Source organism: Vombatus ursinus, unplaced genomic scaffold (genome assembly GCF_900497805.2).
Source record: "Vombatus ursinus unplaced genomic scaffold, bare-nosed wombat genome assembly UNPS02014791.1, whole genome shotgun sequence".
Taxonomy (NCBI): domain Eukaryota; kingdom Metazoa; phylum Chordata; class Mammalia; order Diprotodontia; family Vombatidae; genus Vombatus; species Vombatus ursinus.
This window is the reverse complement of record NW_020954569.1, coordinates 82,673,800-82,697,226: the sequence shown is the minus strand read 5'-3', so window position 1 is coordinate 82,697,226 and position 23,427 is coordinate 82,673,800. Positions and strand designations below refer to the sequence as shown.

Here is a 23,427-nt window from a genome sequence, read left to right as displayed (position 1 = left end):
ATTCCTAGAGTGTCTACTGGGGCAGCCAGGTGGTACAGTCAATGGAGCACTGGGCCTGGAGTCAGGAAGATGCAACTTCCTGAGTTCAAATCTGGCCTCAGACACTTACTAGCTGTGTGACCCTAGCCAAGTCACTTGACCCTGTCTGGCTCAGTTTCCTCATCTGCAAAATAAGCGGCAGAAGGAAATGGCAAACCATTCCAGTATCTTTGCCAAGAAAACCCCAAATGGGGTCATGAAGAGTCAGGCACGACCAATTGACCAAACAACAAAAAGAGTGTGTCTACTATGTGTCAGGCACTGTGATAAGTGCTTCAAAAAATACAAATATTATCTCATTTGATCCTTGCAGCAACTTTGGAAGGTAGGTGTGATTGTTTTCCCCATTTTATAGATGGGGAAACTGAGGCTGAGAGAGGTTGTGACTTGCACAGGATCAAATAGTAAGTGTTTGAGGCAGGAATAAAATTCAAATGAAATAATATATGCAAAGAACTTTGTAAACTTTAAAGCATTATATAAATGCCAATTATTATTATACCACCTACCACAAAATGTGGCAATTAATGATAATATCTAACATTTATATAGCACTTTAAGGTTTACAAAGTGTTTTGCATATTTTATCTCATTATGATCCCCCAACAACTCTGTGAGGTAGGTGCTACTATTATCTCCATTTTACAGATGAGGAAAGTGAGGCTAAAAGAGATTAAATGACTTGCCCAGGGTCAAGATTCAAGATCTTCCTTTCAAGTTCAGCATTCTATCTATTGTGCCACTCAGTTGACTACAAATCTATACTAGATAAATTTAGTATCATGTGCATCTGTGTTGTGCTCCATCCATTGAGATTTTATCACTGATATAGCCCAAAGACATCCTAAATGCTGTGTCATTTGTAAGGGATATTTTCAGATATCCCCGAGTAGGCTTATAGCCAGGTTCTCCCAGTTTGGTGACTGCTTCAGGCCTCATTGCCAGCCCTTTTGTTATTCAGTCACCTCTGACTCTTTGTGACCTCATTTGGGGTTTTCTTGGCAAAGATACTATAGTGTTCTTTCTCCCACTCATTTTATAGACGAAGAAACTGAAGCAAACAGAGTTAAGTGACTTGCTCAGGGTCCCACAGCTAGTAAGTGTTTGAGGCCAGATTTGAACTCAGGAACATGAGCTTTCTTGACTCCAGGCCTAGCACTCCATCTACTGCACCACATAGCTGCCAGTCCCTTAGGCAACACCAAAGTTGAGGAAATTTAGTACTAGAAGCAGTAGAAACTCTGTCATTTGGGAATGAATAAGAGCTTGTGGGCAGGATTTCTGAGCTTACATATGTCTTTTGCACTGATACCATAGAACAATAGCCATCACTTTATTAATAGCTATTCTGAGAAGATAAAAGAAACCACTGAGCATCTGTGAGACTTTGGACTGAGGGAACTGGACAAGATGACCTCTGGGGTCTTTTCCAATAGTTATAGTCTGTGGTTCTGTGGAAGATAAACTTGTGGGCCCTTGGTAGGACTTCAGGCCATGGCCAGCTAAGTACTTTCTGTTGTTTTTTTCCTCCTCCAAGGAAAGAACTTTGTTTCTTTCTTCCATTTGGATCCTCTATTGGTCTTCTCCAGGAGACCTGTATATCTACAGCTAACTTGGCCTCCATCATATGATTTATGATTCACTACAGAACAGCCTCACTAGTTTAAGATTAGCTTAGATTTCAGAGTCACATTGACCTGTTTCATTCTCTCACTTTATCTCTGGAGTTTCAACTCTTTAAACCTTATCTTGACAGATTTTTTAGAAGCATGTGCTTATTTTCTGGGTCTGTGCATAGTTTTTGATCCTTTCTTTATTCCTTCTAAGAAAAAAAAATGCCTCTCTCTGTATCATGATACTATGGCCCCATTTTCCTTTGTAGCTCTTTAACATTCCCAAAGGACCACATGAAGCCTGAAGGGACTTGTTGAAAGGCAGAGGGTAGAAGTTCTAACTGTTTCCTTTTTGAATTTCTAACATTGTGCTGTTTGGTCTTCTGGAGAAGACTCAGATACTTCATCAATGATGAATGCCTTTCCAAGTATCTTGCAAAGTTTTTGTTTTTGATGTTTTTTTTTTTTTGGTGTATTTTGTAGGTATAAGACTAACTAATACCCATATCCTAGGGGAACATGGGGTAAGGGGCAATTCACACTTCTTTTTCTCATCTTTCCTGTTTCTGTTTCTTTCTATCTGCCACCATTTTCTCTCTCCTTCTATCTCCCCTCTCTCTTTCTCTATCTCTCCTCTCTACCTCTCCCACTTGACCCACCAACTGCTAAAATGAACATTCACATCAGCCTTATAGGGAAATAGTATTTAGATTGGTGCATTTGGAAAAGTGCTGGATTTGGAATGAAGAGACTGGGTTCAAATCCCAGCTGTTGCTTCATGCTGGTGTACCCTTCGGTAAATCCCTTCACCTAGCTGGATCTTGGTTTCCTAATGTGTATATGTAAGAGTTTCATTAGATAATTTCTGAGGTCCCTTTCAATATTAAATTTAATGATTCTAAGAAATCCCTGAAGGGCAGGTCTGTAGAGTGTTCTAGAACATGTGGATGGGCAGCCCTTTCTCTTTCCTTGTTCAGTAGGTTTTCAGGTTTATAACACAGAAAACATCCTCAGCAATTTTAATTTTTTAAGCATCACTTTAAGCTTCTTTCAAGTAGAGATTATTTCGTTTATTTTGTATTTGTATCTCCAGTGTAGCTTCATGACTGGCATGTCGCAGGCACTTAATAAGTCCTTTCTGATTGATTGGGTGATTTCTTTCAGTCATTGTCCAGCTGGCCATTTCTGAACCTTCAGCATCAAAGGTTCCTTCAAACCTTGGACCAGGAGAGCTGTCCGGGATTAAAACACTTCAGAGACAACGCTGGTCCAGTGCTAAAGTGAACTGAAGTCCCAGAGTGGCCAGGCAGGTCAAAGGGACTAAAGTAGTCATTTCATAACAGTTTCCATGAAAAGAACCTCATCACTAATAGGGGGAGTTGGGGGGGAAAAAGAGAAACGGTATTGCTGAAATGACTAATTGACAAAATCACTGAACTTAGATTAAATATTATTAAGTTGTTTCAGTTGTGTCTGACTCTTTGTGACCCCATTTAGGGTTTTCTTGGCAAAGATACTGGCATGGTTTGCCATTTCCATAAAATTAATTCAAATCCCTCCTCAGAAAGTTACTAGTTGTATGACCTTGAGCAAATTACTTTCAGCCTCAGTTTCCTCATTGTGAAATAAGAACAATAACAGCACTTGCCTCACAGAGCAGTAAGGATCAAAATGGATAACACACTTCAGTGCTTTGCAAGCCTTAAGTCAATATGTAAATCCTAGCTGTAATTGTTATTCTGGCTTGGAGCGAAGAGAAAGACTTTCACGTGCTCCCTCTTCTAGAAAGTCATCGGCCTGAAGCAGATGCTTCCTGCAAGATGGCAGGGGAAGGCTGGGGTGGGTTCTTGCTTGTCATGGTCACAGGGGCTCTTCAGTGCATCCCAAGTGCTCCAAGTAAGCAATTCTTTTTGATTGGCATTTAATACTGTAACATTTTTTTCTTTTCATACATAAAACCCTCAAGAAAGTGACAAAGTTTATGCATAAATGACCAAAGCTAGAAGGTAGAAGATTTCAATCTGAAAACCTGATTAGATGTGTTATCTATCTATAACTAAAAAGCATAGGAAACGGAGGCTTTGAAACCATAGGTATCACTGGATGCCCAACCCAAGGTGCTTAGCTCTTTTAGGTGGCCTTTAGGCTCAGACTCGCAGAGAGATAGGGATTCTAAGAGGCAGAGACAAAGAGGAAGAGTATCCTAGTCCTGTAGTACAGCTAGTTCAAAGTTCTGGTGGCAGGAGATGGACTGTGGTGTGCAGGGAAAAATTCCATGTGTTTTACCTGCAAAGGTGAAGTGTGCCTTGGATGCCCTATCCCTTTCTCTCCACCTTCTTTCCTTCCATTCTCATGTTTCACTTCCTTTCTCTATTCTCCCCCCACTTTCCCTCTTTCCCTTTATTCCTTCTCCCTTCCCTAAATGTCCATTTCATCCATTACTGGTCATCATACAGAACACAAATAAAATGTTTTCTATGCTTTATTTATTGGATAAAGTTTATTTTTAGGTTGAATTCTATAACATTTCTGTTTCTTAAAAGACAACCATCTATATAGTAAGCTGCTTTTTCTTTCTTGTGTGTGGTTCTCAATTCATTTTTCCCCCTTGCCAGTCAGTGGACCTCGATATAATAAACCTCTGGAAACAAGGCAACAAAGGCAGTGGGGTATGAAGGAGGAAAGCCCTGGAGTAGGGCCAGCACAGACTGTTCCGCCATATACACTTCAGATTTTTTTGGAACAATCTGCATGCTGTCACCGATGGGAATTGCCTGACAGGATGAACAGCTGAGAGATTCATCACCTCCTGCTGCCATTCCCACTCCGCCACAGCTTCTGTTCTCTCTCTGGCCTCTCTCTCCAGTCTATTCCACTCCCACTTAGCCCTACTCTCTGACTCTTGGCTCTGCCTTCCGCTGAATCACCTTCTCACCAATCTATTCATCATCACCTCTACTTGTCCTATTTTCCCAATTTTGGTGATAAACATTATTATCAATCCAAATGCATTGACTATTAGCCTAATTTTATGGGGTATTGTCCTGGTTTCTATACAGAAAGAGTTACTATGGTGACAAAAGGCCTTGGCCTCTCGGAGCAGGCCCTTTCATCTTTCATCAAAACATCCTAGGAAACAGGGTTTCCTAATATGGTTTAATGTGTACCAGATACACCTCCAGTAGAACTGAACATTAAATCAGGATGTGACTAGGCAGAAAGAGATATATGTTTTGGGACAATGGACGCATGTGTGAATTAGGTAGTAGAAAATCAGGGAGACACTTGGAAGGGCTACAAGTTCACTGGACTAGGAGCTGGAGGAGCCAGGAGCCAGAAAAGCTTCTGAATACAGCCCAACCAGGTTAAAATGTAGGAAATGTTTAACAAAATAAGTAAAAATTCAATATGTTAATTTGCTGGTTTTCTAAATCAATAAGCAGCCAGCAGGGATCTATTTTCTATTTGAGTTTGACACCATTGCTCCAATGAATCCATGATTTCATCAGTGTGGTCATTCTTTCTAGAAGGGTAGATTTCAACCCATCCAATCCATACCTTGGGACAGCTAGGTGTCGTGGTAGATAGAATGCTAGGCCTGGGGTCTGGAACACCTGAGTTCAAATGTGGCCTCAGACACTTACTAGCTGTGTGACCCTGGGCAAGTCACTTAGTCCTGTTTGCCTCAGTTTCCTCAACTGTAAAATGAACTGGAAAAAGAAATGGCAAACCCCAAATGGGGTCAGAAAAAGTATCACACAATTGAACAACAAATCTACACCTTTTCATCCTGAACAACTCATCTACATCCTTCTATGAAAACTTCAATTTTTGAGGAGAATTAATGTAATTGACTAGAGCTTCTGCCGATCACCATTCCCATAAGTAAATATAGAATGAACGTTTACATTCATAAAGTCATTGGAGGGGGGAAGGGGAGAAGGGCACCAACATTTGGGAGGATTGGGAGCCTCTTCTATGTGGTCCTTGAGCTGAGCCTTGAAGAGCTCTAAGGATTCTAAAAGGTACAGTTGGGGAGAGAGCATTTCAGTCATGGAGGATAGTTCCTGCAATGGAATGTCCTGTATAGAAAACAGCAAATAGGTCAGTTTGTCGGGAACATTTAGTCTGTGAAGGGGAGTAACGTATAATCAGTGTGGAAGGATAGGTTGTAGCCAGATGGTGGGTTCTAAATGCCAGACAGAGAAGTCTGCCTTTAGGGAGCTGAAGCTTCTTTAGAAGAGGAGTGACAAGATCAGACCTTTAGGTCTTATTCCAGCTTTAGTGATAGTGCTCTGAAGTGGAGCCAAGATGGCAGAGGAGCATTAAGTATTGAAGCAAGGAGTCCTCTCCTCCCCACCCCACACCGATCTGAAGTCAATCAACAAAGATGTACTTAGCACCACAACCTTCTTTGCTCTTCTCATCTCTGGGTTATTGAAAAGACCTGCGATACAGTCCTTTCTTACCTCAACTGCCTCTTGGAATCCTTTCAAAGGTCAAATCAAATGCCATCATCTGCATGAGTCCTTTGTGATTACCCCAGAAGGTAGTACCTCCCCTCTTGAAATTAAATATCTACTTTTAATATGTTTTTGCATGTACTTACGTAACTTATGTTATGACTAACATGGCCTTCATTGTGTATAAGACCAGTAAGGTAAGATTTCCCTACTCCCTCGGGGTTCTCTGGCACCCCTAAGGGGATTGGAGGTATCTAGGCTTTCTGCAAATGGGACCAGACTCCACCAGTGATGTTCCTTCAAGTATAGGGAGTGTAGATCTCCTGCACCCTAAGTCCATTTATCCACAAATAAATGGATTTGCTTTTACAAAGGAATATTTGCTTCAAAAGATAATCACAAAAGAACTAATGGAGTCTGAATACAGATTGAAACATACTATTTTTTAAAAAATATTTATTTATTTATTTTTAGTTTTCAACATTCACTTCCATAAGGTTCTGAGTTTTAAGTTTTCTCCCCTGCCCTCTCCCCCCCCCCCAAGATAGGCTCTACTTACACATTTATATTAAGCATATTTTCCCATTAATCATGATGTAAGGAACAATTAGAACTAATGGGAGGAACCATGAGAATGAAGCAATAAAACAAAACAACAAAGGTAAAGGAGAGCGAATAGCATGCTTTGATCTGCGTTGAGACTTCATAATTCTTTCTCTGGATGTGGATAGCATTTTCCATTATGAGTCTTTTGGAGTTGTCTTAGATCCTTGCATTGCTGAGAAGGGCCAAGTCTATCAAAGTCAGTCATCACACAATGTGGCTGTTACAGTGTAATAATGTTCTTCTGGTTCTGCTCATTTCACTCAGCATCAGTTCATATAAGTCTTTCCAGATTTTTCTGAAGTCCTTGGGCTATTATTTCTTATAGCACAATAGTATTCCATTACATTAATATTCCACAACTTTGTTCAGCCATTCCCCAATTGATGGGCATTGCTTCAATTTCCAATTCTTTGCCACCAAAGAAAAGAGCTGCTATAAATATTTTTGTACATGTGAGTCCTTTTCCCATTTTTATGATCTCTTTGGGATAGAGACCTAGAAGTGGTATTGCTGGGTCAAAGGGTATGCATAATTTTATAGTCCTTTGCTCATAGTTCCAAATGAAACATACTTTTTTAAACTTCATTTTTCTGGGGTTTTTTTTTGGTCTGTGTTTTCTTTCACAACATGGCTAATATGAAAATATAGTTTGCATGATGGCACATGTATAATCTATATGAAATTCCTTGCCTTCTCAAGGGGAGGGGAGGAAAGAAAGGAGGAAGAGAATTTGGAACTCAAAATAAAAAAAGCAAATGTTAAAAATTGTTCTTATACGTAATTGGAAAAAATAAAATATAAAAAATTTTAAAAAGATAATCACAAATATACAAATTTACTCCCCCAGCACTTGGAAGGCATAATTCTTCTCCCCAACCTACACCACCTCAGTCTCTGGGGATAGGAAGGCTATTAAGCTCATAGCTTAGCTCTGTTCCTTTGGAGCACATTCCTAGTTCCAAGTCCAAACCTCAAGTAGGGTTCAGGTACTAGACATCCTGGATTCTTGGAGCTTCCACTCCAGGCTGGCATTATCCCACCTGTAATTCTGGCACCAGGATCACCTTGGTTCAAACTCCATCCAGGTCCTGCAGGGATTGCCTCCAGCACCTAAAGTTGAGGGAAATACTCCCTTCCCCCAGAGGGGTGATAGGAAGCAAGGGAAGGAATGTACTTTCCTTGTTCACCCATTCAGTTCATATCTCCCATCCTAGTCCCATGGAGGCACTAGGATCTTCACTTTCTGGAAGCAGCAGAGAAGAGTTGTTGAAAAGTGAGAAGCAGAAAAAGAAACTGGCTGAGTCTCTCCAGTTTTAAAGATGCAAGTAGCCAGTACAGCAAGGCTACCTCCACTCGTGTGTCAGCAGATGAAGAAGCCTCCATGTTAGGCAATCTGGACATGCCCCAAGGCAGCCAGATTAGGCATGCCCAGCAAGCCTGCATTTTACTTATATGTGTACATATTGGTTTATAAATGCAAACTATTTGAGGACAGGGGCTGTTTCATTTTTGTCTCTGCATCCACAGAACTTAGCACAGTACCTGGAATATAACAGGTGCTTAATAAATGCTTGTTGATTTATGTTTGATCTCTTAGGGTAATAGGGAAACAAGAAGTATGCATTTTGGTGCTTGCCTTCAAGTAGATTACACTTTCCTCGGGCAAATGAGGCTGTTGTGCCCAAAACACTTGGCAAACAATGTTGAGGTAAATATAATTAAATGCTAAATTGTGAAGTCACAATTCTAAGGACTATAGGTTAGAATGAGGAGAGAGAGGGTAGGCTAGACTGCTTGACTACCTCATGGTAGAACATGGGCTTAATGAGTACAATTTGGGTGACAATAGCCATCAGTTAGCACTTTCAGAACTGCAAAGCACTGTACATAGATTAACTCATTTGATCCTTACAACAACCCTGTAATGTACATACTGTTATTATCATTCCCATTTTATAGATGAGGACACTAAGGTTTAGAGAGGTTGTGGCTTGTCCAGGTACACACAGCTAATAAGTGTCTGAGGCAGGATTGTTGTTGTTGTTGTTTGTCCGCCATTCTTGAAGAGGCAGGATAAAAGGATTGTTGAGGGTTGGGGGAAAGAACATATCTGGTAAGGGAGAACCAGAGTAAACAAGGACTTTGGAAAGGAATGAAAATAGTATGTTTGAGGGATGGTGAGGGAAAGACTCTTAGTTGGTTGATGCTTGGTGCATGGTAAAGGTCTCTGTTTAATCCGATCGCTGCTGGCATATGGGTGCTGATGGAACAGAGAGTACTCTTAGCCACTGGAAGTCAAGTTTTTGTGAAAGAAGTCTTTATATTCCTTTGTAATTTGTGTGATGTAATAGGAGACAGGAAATTCTCAATTTTGAATCCCATCTTTATCACTTCCTAGCTTCTGAGACGGAGCTTGGTTTTGTGGTTAGTGTACTGGATTTGGATTCAGTAAGACCTGGATTCACATCCCAGTTCAGTCACAGCAATAGCTGTGTGACCCTAGGTAGGCTACATAAACTTTCTGTGCCTCAGTTTCCTCATAAGTAGAATGAAGAAGTCATACTCTATGGCATCTATGATCCTTCTTCAGTATTTTCCAGCATTTCTAGCATAGACCTGGATAAGTAAATGCTTAATAAATATTTGGTTGGTTGGTTGGGAGTTAAATCATGTTCCCTATGTGCATAGTAATGCATGTTTTTATAGAAATGAAAAACTTGTAAAGAGGTCCTTTTCTGGGTTGTTTTCCTTTCCCTATCATAGGGAATTCCTAATAAGAAAACTCCCTCCATCAACGTACAGCCGCTGCTGCTTAGCAATTCCTAGTTTTAAAGAGTCTCCTGGGCCATGGAGAAGCTGAGTGAACTGCTCAGGGTCCCATAGTTATGATGTCTTGGAGGTTTTGGAGGTTTGGTTGTTTTGATTCCAAGACTGTCTCTCTATCTACTATTCTTCACTGCCTCATAGTATTAGATTATAAAGCAAAAGTAGAGAAATGGTAGTAGGCAGATCACTCACTCAGATGACATTTATTGGAGTACCAACTCTGTCATTGACTAGCTGTATGACTTTGGGTGAGAGACTTAGCTTCATTTAGCTGCAGTCTTCCCATCTGTAAAATGGAAATAATAATACTTACCCCTGTCTACCTGAGAATTTCAATATATTGTGGAAATACTTTGTAAAATGTAAAACATTGCCATGGGCAAGTAGGTGGGGCAGTAGATAGAGCACCAGGCCTAGAGTCAGGAAGGCTCATCTTCCTGAGGTCAAAGCCAGCCTCAGACATTTATTAGTTGTGTGGCAAGTCACTTCACTCTGTTTGTCCCAGTTTCCTCATCTATAAAATGAGCCAGAGAAAGAAATGGCAAACCCCTACAGTATCTTTCCCAAGAAAACCCCAAATGGGGTCATGGAGAGTTTGATATGACTGAAACAACTGAACAAAAACAAAACTTTGCCCAACTATAAATTACTCTTGTTTCTAGGAGCTGCTGGCATTATAAGACTTAGAACCATAGAATTTTAAGATAGAAGGGATTTTATGAAATTATCTAGGGTAACCCTGTCATTTAGAACTGAGGAAACTGAGATCCACAATTAAATGACATGTTTGTGGTCATGCAGTAGGCTAGTGGCAGAGTGAAGGCTAAAATTTGAGTTTCCTAACTCTCTACTCTATTGAGCTTCTTCTATGGAACCTTGAAATCTGAAACTCACAGAAAATACAATAACCAGTCAGTTAATAAAATGTTGGTTTTATGTAGCTTAATTTTTAAATTTTAATGTTAATTTTATTAACATTGATAACTATTAATTGAGTACCTACTATGTGCCAGTCACTCTGCTAAGCACTGGGGATACAAATACCTAAGGACAGAAAGAATTAGTTTGAAGCTACAAACTGAGGGATTTATTCCCAAGTAAGAGTTTCTTGCTAATGCAAATTGGGACATTGGGATATGCTCCTGGGAGAGACAGCAGAAGGCCCTTCTGACTGAATGTTCAAAGAGTAGTCATTCTCCTTTGTCTTCCTGGCACTACAGATGTGTGCTCTTCGCTGAAGGTAGAAAATCACAGAAGAGGTGGACTTTCAAGGGTCCCCCGGCTTGATGTCTCTAAGAAAACTGCTTTTTAAAAAGTTCCTGGAATTTGTGCTTAAAGGATGTTGTCAGTTCCCCTTAGGATCCTAAATCATAGAGAGAGAACTGGAGTTTCATTTCAGGTAAATCAACCTGATTGATTTTTTTTTTTAGAGCAACTGCTTACAAACTAAGAATGTGTTGAGGGGAAAATAAAACCACTACCATCTTGTCTTTGAATAGTTATTTTCAACTTCTCAACAAAAAAAGTATTATGGGATTGAGCCCTGGCTGAGCTCCAAGAAATCTATCCAGGAGAAATGTTCTATATAATTAAAAGAATTCAGATATGGAAGGATCTTAGAAATCATCTGGTTCAGTCTTCTTACTTTATAGATGAGGAAACAGCACAAGCAGTGTGTAAGTAACAGAAGTAAGGTTCATATGTGTTTCCACTTTGTCACGCTATTAACTACTGTCTAATGCTTACTACCAGGGTCAGTTTTAAGGTTAAGGGACTGTTTTTATACAGCCTGATGTGACAAGTAAGTGGTACGACGAATAGAGCTTTGGATCTGGAGTCAGAAAGACCAGAGTTCGGTTCTGGCCTCAGATACTTAGTAGCTGTGTGACCCTGAACAAGTTACTTAACCTCTATCTGCCTCAGTTTCTTCATCTGTCAAATGGGTGTGATAATAATCGCATTTGCCTCCCAGGGTTGTTGTGAAGATTAAAATGAGGTAATATTTGTAAAGTATTTTACAAAATGTGAAGTGCAGTGTAAATGCTAGCTATTCTTATTATTAACACATAAACTTCCAACGTTAGCAGCTCATTCTTTCAACTTAAGGATTTGTTTCCTATTAAAATATGGCTCTGGCACATTAAGTCTTATTACCATGTTTACTTTAGTTTGAATGAGTATAAGATTCTTTCCAACAGACAGTGGGTTTTTATGGGGGGCATGGAAGAAAATATGAGGCATCATGATGCTTATTTGGAGAGGTAGCCCTGTCAGAATATCACTGTTGGATAAAGAAATCCAGTGAAAAGGCAGGCAGGAGAGTACTGTATTCACATTTTGCCTACATGCTAGTTCTGTCTAGAGATAGCTCTCCCTCCAGCCTCCCTTCCCAGCATAGGTCATGTAGACATGTTGCAGCTGATGGCAAGCCTCTAGAGAAATGGGCAGTTGGATTTGTGTTCAGTCTCAAACTGGTTCTTGGGATGTTAGGGCAGTGAAATTAGCCAGCAGGAAATAGGGATCTTAATGATCTTTGTGTATCCTTCAGTGTCCAGAATTTCAATTCGACAGATTCATAAACCCTTTATTAAGGGACTACTAGGTGCTAAGCACTGGTGATTCACATACAATGAAAAAATGTCAGCTATTTTTAAAGACTTTATTTTACTATCCTTATGACACAGGGCCTTGTACATAGTAGAGTCATAATAAATTGTTGCATTGTATTGAAACAATATGGAGAAAATGTGGCTTTGGAATTCCTCCTGAGCTGTAATGGGAACGGTGGTTCCTAACATGACATGAATTAGTCTTATAATTTCTTGTTGTTCAGTTGTTTCAGTCATGTCCTGCTCTTCATGACCCCATTTGGGTTTTGTTTTTGTTTTTTGTTTTTTTTGCAGAGACACCGGAGTGGTTTGCTATTTCCTTCTCCAGCTCATTTTACAGATGAGGAAACTGAGGCAAGACTTGCACAGGCTTATAAGTATCTAAGGCCAGGTTTGAACTCAGGTCTTCCTGACTCCAGGCCTGGCATTCTATCCATTGCACCACCTAGCTGCCCATACATTACTCCTTTGAGTGTTGAAAGTGCACTATGATCCCACCAAACTACTCTTTCTGTTGAAGCACACCTTACAATGAACATTTCATTATCCATCTCTGTGCCTTTTCAAGGGTTGTACCCCCACGATTGGAATGTATTCCATCCCTTTCCCAGTCTTTTAGAATTCCAAGTGTCCTTTAAAATTCAGCTCAGATGTCACCCATTGCATGTGGCCTATCTTGATACCCTCAACTTCTAGTGCTTCTCCCCCCCAAATTATCTTTGTGTATGTATGTATGTATATGTGTGTATGTACGTATATGTATACATATATATATGTATAATGTACTTCTATATTTTTCTCCCCATAGAAAGTAAGCTCCTTAAGGGCAGAAACTGCTTCATTTTGATCTTTGTCTCCCCAACATTTAACACAGTGCCTAGCCTATAAGCAGGTATTATATAGTATAAATACTTTTTGATTGATTGAATAGCTGTTGTGAATAAGACACTATATCAACCGCTGGGACTCAAAGACCTTTCTATCTAGTGGAGGAAGGGGATGGGATGGGGCAAGACCAAGGATCAATCAGTTCCTTTGTAAAGCAAACCTCAGACCCTTCCTTTCAGAACAGTCTGGCTTCTGCTAGATAAAAGGAGATGGGAACTACATGCTGCAATACACATGCCTGCCAGATGTGCACAGCTGTGTGTGAGTACCTGCAGATATGTGCTGTGTGAGCTCATGTTAGCTACATGGAAAAACTCAAGCGACTGCTTGATGCTTTTAAGAGGTGGAATCTGACAGAACAGAAGAAATCCAGAGTCTTATTATGAAGCTTTCTTTTCTAAGCATCCACACAATGTAGTGATTCTTAATGGTTAGGTCTATGAACATTAAAAAGATACATTTTGATAACTATATTTTAATTTAATAGCTTTTCTTTGTAATTTTCTGTGTTTTACTTTATTCATATAAACACATGATCCTGAGAAAGGATCTGTGGACTTCACCTTACTGCCAAAAGGGTCCAAGGCAGAAAGAGCTAAGAAGCCCTGTCATAACTTGACCTAGGTGTCTCTGCTCATCATCTTTCCTCCTTGTTCTTGTCATAGTGGGTCCAAGCTCACCTTTTTGGCCACAATTGTGGCATCCTGCTGATACCTCAGTCCAATCTAGGTATATGGAAAGTCTTACCATGACTGGAGAATGACTTTGTAGCTGAGGGGCAATTAATCCAAATTTGTGGATGGATTTCTTGGGAATATTTGGGCTGGATATTTGGTCTTCTCCTGCTTCTACTAGTGGGATAATATAAAAGAAACAAGCCCAGCAACCAACAGTGTTTAGCAGAAGAATGCAAATAGAAACTAAACATTTGGGAAAACAGCAGCACCTTCCAAGTGTCCCCATTCCTGCTAAAGGGGATAAATGTGATAATGATGGCTTGGCCCAGAGTCCCATCTGTCTCTGCACAACTTGAAGCCAAAGTTTGGGATTGAGAAAACACCATTAAAATCTCATTGTGGTACGAGTGTTCTCCTGTTACCTCCCTTTTTTCTCGTTCTGTTGTTTCAATCATGTTCAACTCTTTGTGACTCCATTTGGGATTTTCTTGGCAGAAATACTGGAGTGGTTTGCCATGTCCTTCTCCAGTTCATTTGACAGATGAGGAAACTTAGGCAAACAGGGTTAAGTGACCTTCCCCAAAGGTCACATAGCTAGTAAGTGTCTGAAGCTGGATTTGAACTCAGGTCTTCCTGACTCCAGGCGTGGCCACTGCATCCCAGCTGCTCCAGTTGCCTCTCTTAGGAAAGTGATATTCATTTTGATAGAAGTCACACAATGTTCACAGAATCCCTGGCCCTGTTGGGAGACCTGTTTTGTTACTATGGAGCAAAAATGTACTCTAAAAATTCACATCAGATCCAAGTTCTCTTTTTGCACTCTGCTTATGTTTAATTATAGAAATGGAACCATATCCCTGAGCTATATGGAGTCATTTCCAGCTGTTTTAATGCTTTGACTCCTCCTGTGAGAGGCTCTGCCTTCAAGGAAAAACAATGACAGAGAAAATGACAGTCCTCAAAAGAACAACAGGAAGAAGCACTGGATTTGGAGTAAAAAAAAAAAAAGTGTAGCTTGAATGCCAGCTCTGTCTGTCATCTGCTCCCTTTTATGACAAATTCCTGGAGCCTTGATTTCTTCATCTGTAAAAATGGTACCACAAGATCAGTGGTATCAAATTCAGATAGGAAGAGGGGCTACTAAACCCTGCAAAAGATCTCTGTGATCCTCAAGTTCACTTAGAAAACTCTATATTGACATTATCTAAATTCTATTATATTTTTATTTATTTTGTTAAATATTTCCCAATTACATTTCAATCTGCTTTGGGAGGCCTTTGACACTTCTAGACTAGATGATCACTAAGGTTCTTTATGGCTCTAAACCCCAGTGTCCTATGTCTGACCCTGGATCGGATGGGTTTGCTGTGGTCCTTCTTGACTTGTAATTCAATAGAAATTGAGAAATATCACTAATCAAGGTGTGGAACTAATGATTTCCACCTGGATAAGTAGTTTTGTATAGACAATTGACTTGGGAGTCAAGAAAATTTTGATTCAAGTCCTGCTTTCTGACACATATTTTCTATTTGGCTATTGACAAGTTATTTAACTTTTGGAGGGAGCTTCCATGCTGGGAAGTCCCCAGAGACTGAAATATAAATGTAGACCAAAAAAAAAGTAAGATAAAATTTCAGAAGCGGCCCCCTTACGGTGTTGTTAGGTGCCAAATTAAGTTATCTCTGGCAGCAAGATACCTTTTCTTTCATGAGTTTCTTTTTTACTTGTAATTCACTGATTGTTTGAATCATCTTTATCCTATAATGCCGAGTATCAGAATACTCACCATACATAGCAGGACAGACTAGGGATTTTCCATAGATTAACTTGGAGTGACATATTTCTTAGGGAATTTGTTCTCAGATTGGCTTTCTCAGGTCCTATTATTACCCTGAGATTCAGGGTCCGTGGGCTGGTCTCAGAGGTCCAACTCCTATCCTGGCTCCAAGTCAAAAACTGTGTATTTTGGAACTGTCAACACAAATGAGAGCATTCTGGAAAGGGATTAATGGTGTGTGTGGGTGTAAGTATTAGATTCATAACAGGGGAGCTCATAAGTGCAATCCATCACTTATTATGAATGACATGACCATGGTACAATGGTACAGAGTGCTGAATTTGGGGTCAGAAGAACTGGGTTCAAATTCTTGGGCAAGTTGCTTCACCTCTCTACTTCTCAGTTTCCTTAAGTGTAAAATGAGGAGGTTGGACTAAACAACCTTGAATTCTGCCTCTAAAATTTCCCCTCAAGTGGTATCGCCATTAGCACTGGTACTGTGCAGAAGTGAGTTGTAGAAGAGCCAGCAAGTGGCTGTATTCCAAGATGGGGTGGGAACAGGTCTAGCAATGGGAATTTTTTGGTCATGCTGTGTGTAACTCTTGCTTCTCATAGATAACATGATTATATCTTAGCCTACCCTGTTCTTGCATCAGCAACCTTGTGATGAGCTGTTCACACTCTAGGCCAATGGAGAGGAATGGTTGAATGAATGAGTGAATGAATGAGTAAGTGAGTGAATCAATGAATGAATGAAAAAAAAACATTAAATTGGTGACTTTCTATGTGTTGGGAACTTTTTCCATTTCTTGTTGATTTTAGTTGGGTATTCAACACATACAATGGAAGTGGTGACCAAGAGAGCTGGTCTTGGAAGTCCAGGGATGGAGAATCTATCCATATGTAGTTAATCGACATGCCCTTTCTAGAAGCAGTTTATTTGGGTACTGTGCCAGAAGTAGGAGATAGAAAGCTAGGGATGGGGTGAGGTGAGGTTATATTCTTGTGTCATAAGAGTTGGTAGCAAGATACCAGGGGTAAATAGCTGAAGGGCCTATGACACTGATTTGGGGCCAGCTAGATACAGTAGAGTAGATAGGTTTTTACTCACTCACCAATTAAGATAGCTTAGCTTGGGTTCCAAGAGATGAAGCATCAAGTCGGGGTAAGATGGCAGGGAGTTCAAATAGAGTACCTGGAAAAGCTGTTGGTTGGATAATATACCCTAGGGCAGTTTAGAAAGTGCTGAAGTTATTAGGAGGTCATGTCATTCATGCACATCATTAAGTTACTACTGAGGAATCCTACTTGGTGACTGGTAGCAGTACTGGACAGCTCTTTAGATGCATACAGAGGAGGAAATGTGTGTTTGGGGCTGAATAGTGAACTACAGAAATGGTGATCTTCAGTAAGCAGCAACATCTACACAATTTTGTTTTCTCTTAGTTTTTCTTTCACTTGCAAGAAGTTGATCCAAGTCTTCTTGAATATATTTTCAGACTGGATTTTTTCGCCTGCCACATGGAGACTATTTCATTGAACCTGTTAAAATGCATCGATTGGTTGAAGGAAAGCTCCACCCACATATCATTTACAAGAGACAAATACATCCAGATTCTCTGAGGAAGAAATGGGGCTCTCCAGAACAAAAGGAACCTGCTTGTGGATTAAATGGTATGGGGACCTTCTTTTTCCTCCTGTTTGAGGGGGTAGTTGGGAAGTGGGTGCTGAAAGTGGGATCTTTAGAAATGAAGGTGTTTATTCCAAAATGCCTTTTCTTGTACAACCCTGTTTATATTGTTTCTTCTTCATTCAGAAAACTAGGTTTCTATTTCCAGGCCTTGCTCTGATTTGTTTTATCTAAATCATCTCACTTGTTTGTGCTAAAATTTCTTCTTTTGTGAAATGGAAGAAAAGAACTTATAGGCTCTCTGAACAGAGTTAATGATGCTATTGATCAGAATGGTCAATTGTTTTTTTAAAGAAGTAAAGAAATATTTTAAGAGGTAGATATTAGGAATAAAAAACATTTTGATTATTTTTAATGTTACAAATATAAAACATTTGGCTTTTATATTATCAGATAGCTTTTCACATCTACATGTAATAAGGACTAGACCACTGACTCTCAAAGTATAGTCTGCGGATCCTTGGGGGTCCCTAAGATTTTTTTCAGGGAGTCTAAGTGGTTAAAATTATTTTCATCATAATATTAATATATTTAAATTTCTAACATGGTAAATATTGATAGGTATAATCCACATAAACAAAAGCTATTCAAGGGTCCTCAATAATTTTTAAGAGTGTAAAGGTGTCTTGAGACCTGAAAGTTTGAGAATCACTGGACTTGATAAATATTTGACAATACATATGGCATAGGTATAGTGAAGAGAGGACTGGATTTGACATCAGGGCACCTGAGTTTGAAGTCCAGCTCTGATACTTATTAGGTGTAACCATGGGCAACTTACTTCTCTTCAGTTTCCCCATCTGTATAAATGAGAATACTTGTACTATCACTCTCATAAAGGTGTCACGAGGAAAGTGTGTGGCAAACCCAGAAATGTTATGTTTTGGTGAGTTGTTCTGATCATTTGAAGGAAAAATGAAAAAATAAGGTCACCTTATTAGGTAGCAGATTCAGTTATCACTATGTTATGGCTTAGTTATTGCTGATACCTTCCTCATTAATTTTACTTTGCATCCATGCCATGGTGTCCAAGCTACATCATGCCACACACAGGACATCCATCAGATGATAGAGTGGTTTCATTGACAGTTCCTCTCATCTTGATTATGGATTGACTTTTTGGAGGTAAACTGTGTAAGACTTTCTTCTTTTAGTATGCAGGTGTCTGTTGAGATTTTGAAATAGCTATGAAAATTATAGGATAAGCTCCCATTTCCATGTGTATTTTACATCAATCTGATGGTGTAGGTAGTACTAGTGTGATTATTTCCATTTTGCAGATACAAAAACCAAGCCTTGGAGATACTTTATGGTCCCACACATAGTAAATTTTCAAAATATAATTTGAACCTGTTTGTCCTATTGTCAATTTCTGTGCACTGTCCAATACCCTGATTCTCAAAAGAAGACCAGAGAGATGGGGTGGAAAGAGTTTACAGTACATAAGGAAGAAGGAACTTGAGTTGCAAGGGATAAATTGGCTAACAATGTGGAAACTAGGAAAAGGCAACATGGAAAAAGGCTTGGGAAGGTTAATCATTCAACAAGCATTTATTAAGCACCTGCATCTACAATGTACCAGACACTGTGCTAAGCACTGGGAATGCAAAGAAAAGCAAATGACAGTCTCTGATCTCAAGGAGCTCCCAGTCTAATGGGAGAGACAATGTTCAAGGAACTATGTGCAAACAAGAGTAGGAACTATGTACAAGCAAGAGTAAATTGTAGGTAAACTCAGAGAAAAAGCACCAACATTGGGAGGGATTGGAATGGCTTCCTGTAGAAAGTGGGAATTAGCTGGGACTTGAAAGAAGCCAGGGAAGCCAGGAGGCAGAGAAGATGAGGGAAGGAACCCCAGACATGAGGGACAGCCAGTGAAAATGCCCCATATTAGGAGATGGAGCATTTTATGTTAGGAACAGCACAAAATCAGAAAACAAAAGGTTGCTTTAAGAAGAGAGGTAAAGATAGAAGTTGGCATGTAAGTTGATTAACTTCTCTGAGGCCCCCAAATTAAAAGTATTAGCAGCTTCGTGAATGTGTTCAGTGGTATTGGCATAGCCTCTATATAGCAAAGCAACTCAAGAGACTGAGGTGTCTTCTCTGTGTCATGAAAATAGATGGAGGCTTTGATCTTTTATTTCCTGCCCTTTTAAGTTATTGCTTCCATGTCCTTTATTTGACTAGTTGTCTCAGGCAGAGTTGTAGAATTTAAAGGGCATTGTCTCGATGTTCATACCCTAGCTGGAAGTCTCTCCCTCCAGTTACATACATTTTCCTGTGTTGGTACTCCACAAAACATTTCAGCCTTCAGCCTTGCTCCAAGTTGTTTGTACACAAATTTGAATTACATGATTAGTTTGTTTTTTTCATATTATTCATATTATTTGATGGAATCCAATGAAAACTTACATTATTATTCTTTGTTTTCTTTTTTTTCATCTTTTTGATGGCATTCAGATAAAAATGTTAACACATATCCTGCTACTATTCCTTTATATTTAAAGTGTAGTAGACTATTGTGTAGGGGGATTAAGTGATTTCTTTGTGTCAATGAGTAGGAGTTTTTGGATGAGAAGTAAATCAGTGGAACATATTTGGTATCCAACATATAGAAACAAATCACCAAAGTTTCATAGTGTTTGACAGACTCAAAGACCACAACTGCTAGGATAAGGAGCCCACTATTAGACGAAAGTCTGTGGAGAATCTGAAAAGCAGGCTGGCAGAAATTAGGTTTAGATGAAGATTTCATACAACATGCCACAATGGATATATGACTTAGATATAGAAGGTCACACCATAAACAAATTAGAGGAGCAAGGAAGAAAATAACTTTTACAACTATGGACAAAGGGAAAGTTCATGACTGAAGAAAAAATAGAGATGCTTATAAAAGATAAATGGACAATATAATTTTTTTCACAAGCAAAATCGATGCAGTTAAAATCAGAAGGGAAATTGTTAACTGGAGAGAGATCTTTGCAATAAGCTTCCCTAATAAAGGTCTGGTATCCAAGATACATGAGGAACTGATTAAAATACATAAGAATGACAACCATTGCCTAATAGATAAATGGCCAAAGTATATGAACATGCAATTCTCAAGGGAATAAATTTGTCTACCAATAAACATGAAAAATGCTTTAATATCATTAAATGTCAACAATAAGAGACACAATAATTAATCTTTAATAATGGAAATGAAAATCAAAACAATGATATCGCATCTCACCCCTATCATATTGGTAGAGATGACTAAAAAGGGAAATGATCATTGTTGAAGGGCTATGGTAAAACAGGCACTTTACTCCACTGTCTCCTTAGGAGATGCCTCATTTAATATCAATTGTTCTTGATATTATTGTATTGGTAGTATATTTTCAATAGAGAATAATTTTCCATATAGACATCAAATGCTGTAGCACACTGGTTCTCAAAATGTGGAATGGAGACCTATGGGGTTTCCCAAGACACTTTCAGGAGGTTTGTGAGGTCAAAACTATTTTCATCATAATACTAAGATGTTTAAGTTCCTAATATGGTAAATATCAATAGATACAACCCACATAAACAAAAGTTATTTGCAGAGAGAAAAGTCCTCAATATTTTTTTAAAAAATTATTTATTGTTCACATTCTTTTCTTTTTAAATTTTGAGTTCCAAATTCTCTACCTCCCTGTCAGTCACCCCACCTACTGTGAAGACAAGCAAAATGACATCAATTATGCATGTGAAAACATGTAAAATATACTTCTCTATTGGCTGTATCAGAAAAAGGCAAAAAAATACAGAAAGTGAGAAAATTATACTTAAATTTGCACTCAGAGTTCATCATTTCCCTCTCTGGAGGTGGATAGCATTGTTTCATTATGAATCCCTTGAAATTGTCTCAGGTTATTGTATTGATTATAGTAGCCAAGTCTTTCACAGTTGATCATCATTATAACATTGCTGTTACTATGCACAATGATTTCCTGGTTCTTCTCACATCATGTTGCATCAGTTCATATAGGTCTTGCCATGTTTTTCCTAAAACCACCCCCTCATCATTTCTTGTAGCACAGTAGTACTCTATCACAATCATTCTGCCATGACTTGTTCAATTAATGAGCTTCCCATCAATTTCCAATTCTTTGCTACCACAAAAAGAGCTGCTATAAATGGGGGTCTTTTCCTGTTTATTTGATCTCTTTGGGATACAGAGCTATTGGTGGGTTAAAGGGCATACAGTTTGATAGCCCTTTGGGCATAGTTCCAAATTATTCTCCGGAATGAATGGACTAGTTCACAACTCCACCAACAATTTATTATTGTACTAATTTCCCCTCATTCCCAGCAGCATTTTTTCATTTCTGATAGGTGTGTGGTGGTACTTCAGAGATGCTTTAATTTTTATCTCTCTAATCAATAGATATTTAGAGCATTTTTCCATATGATATAGATAGCTGTGATTTCTCCTTTTGAAAACTGCCTGTTCATATCCTTTGTCCTCAATAATCTTTAAGAGTTTAAAGAAGTTCTAATGTATTTATTATGCTTGGATCTATTTTATACAGCTTCAGTATATAGATAACCCAAGAATGTGGAACTTAGTCAAAGGCGTTGGGAGAATCAATAAAGTAATGTAAATGTTGTAGTAAATTGTGGCACTTTGGAGCAACTTTTCCAGTACTGAATCAATAATAGATTTCTCTTTATACCCATAAAACTCTTTGGCATTCCCTTTTGGCTCCCAACCAATATATTGTTTTCTCTTAACCATTTATAGATTTTTTTGAAAATACAAGCTGCAAATGCTTTGTATAGTGTGCATAAGCATTTAATTAAACTATATTTGTTGGAGGGGTTATTGATATTCCCATTTGGGGTAATAAACATGTGATATTTTCTGTTAAGAAAGATGAGATCAAATGCAATGAGCAACCACAAAGCCAGAGGACCAATGATGAAACATGTCATCCAGCTCTTAACAGATAGGTGATGGACTCGGGGCAGAATGAGACATGATTTTTGCATATGGCCAATACAGGAATTTCTTTTACTTGACTATTCATATTTGGGTTTTACTTTTTTGTTTTGTCTTTTTCCAGTGGGAGGGAGATAGGAAGGAGAAAAAATGAATTTTCATTAACAGAAAAAATAACATTTAATTTAAAATTTAAAAAAAATTCAAAGATAGATGAGGTCAGGTTTGTATCTGAGAGCAAGTTAATAAAATGTGTTGCAAATGATTCATGAAGCACATTGAAGTGTTTGAACCAATAATTATGGATTTTATTTAGCCCAACTATTTGTCTATTTTAACAGTGAAATAAGAGATTCACTCACCTTCTTTGATGTAATCATTTTGCCATTAATTATTATTATTATATCACCACCACCACCATTGTCCTCATCATCTGCATCATTATTATCTATGATGACCTAACAATGAGAGAGTCTCTTCTAGTATGAGGTATGAGGTGTCTTTGTCTCCTCTTGCTTTCTGCCAGTGGATACCCAGGACCAAGCTCATGTACGATAGGACGTGGGACAAAATAAGTCTGAGGCCTGGAGCTCCCAGTTTATGAGCCAAAGGGAGGGAATCAACAAAGGGGTTCCTGTTGGGTCAGGGTGAACACACCCCATTCTTTGGATACTCACTGAGAAAGACCATGCTCACAGCAAGTGGGGAGTAAAGCATCCATCACATTTTAATAAATCACAGAGAGAACAGAGGCAGACAGTGCGGAGGAGGAAGGCAGGCAGCATGGGTAAGAGACAAGGGAGAGAGAGGCACACAGAGTCACCCACATAATTGCATATTGGAGTTGGGAACACTCAGACAGCATGGTCCTGTATCAAGTGGAGGAGCACCTAAGGACGATGGGTTTGGGATCCCATTTTTATAGTTTTGGTAGTGGGTGACAGACTAGATCTCATCCATCCCACCTTGGAATGAGTTCATTAACATCAATGTCATCTCAAATTTATCAATGCCACTCAACACATCCCTAATTTACAAAATGTTTTGCTGGCTTCACAATGCATGCCAACTTATCTGCAGCTTACAAACTGAGGGCAGTTCGTGGGATCGAGGGCTGCTAAAGTGGGGTCTGGCCAGCTTCCCCTAATTTAGCACACAGTGTCAGGATGTGATCTCAGTTAATTTGTGAGACAGTTTACAAATGTATGTGTGTGTGTATATATGTATGTGTGTGTATGTGTGTGTTTGTGTGTATGTATGTGTTTGTGTG

General features: G+C 39.0%; 1 protein-coding gene across 1 annotated transcript in view; it reads left to right on the top strand.

Annotated features, from left to right (window-relative positions):
* Positions 1 to 23,427, top strand: part of ADAMTS12 (ADAM metallopeptidase with thrombospondin type 1 motif 12) — a 525,685-nt gene that overhangs the window by 141,259 nt on the left and 360,999 nt on the right. The window contains exon 3 of the mRNA XM_027868744.1: positions 16,998 to 17,172. Coding sequence (XP_027724545.1) covers positions 16,998 to 17,172 — 175 coding nt within the window. The remainder of the gene's footprint in view (positions 1 to 16,997; positions 17,173 to 23,427) is intronic.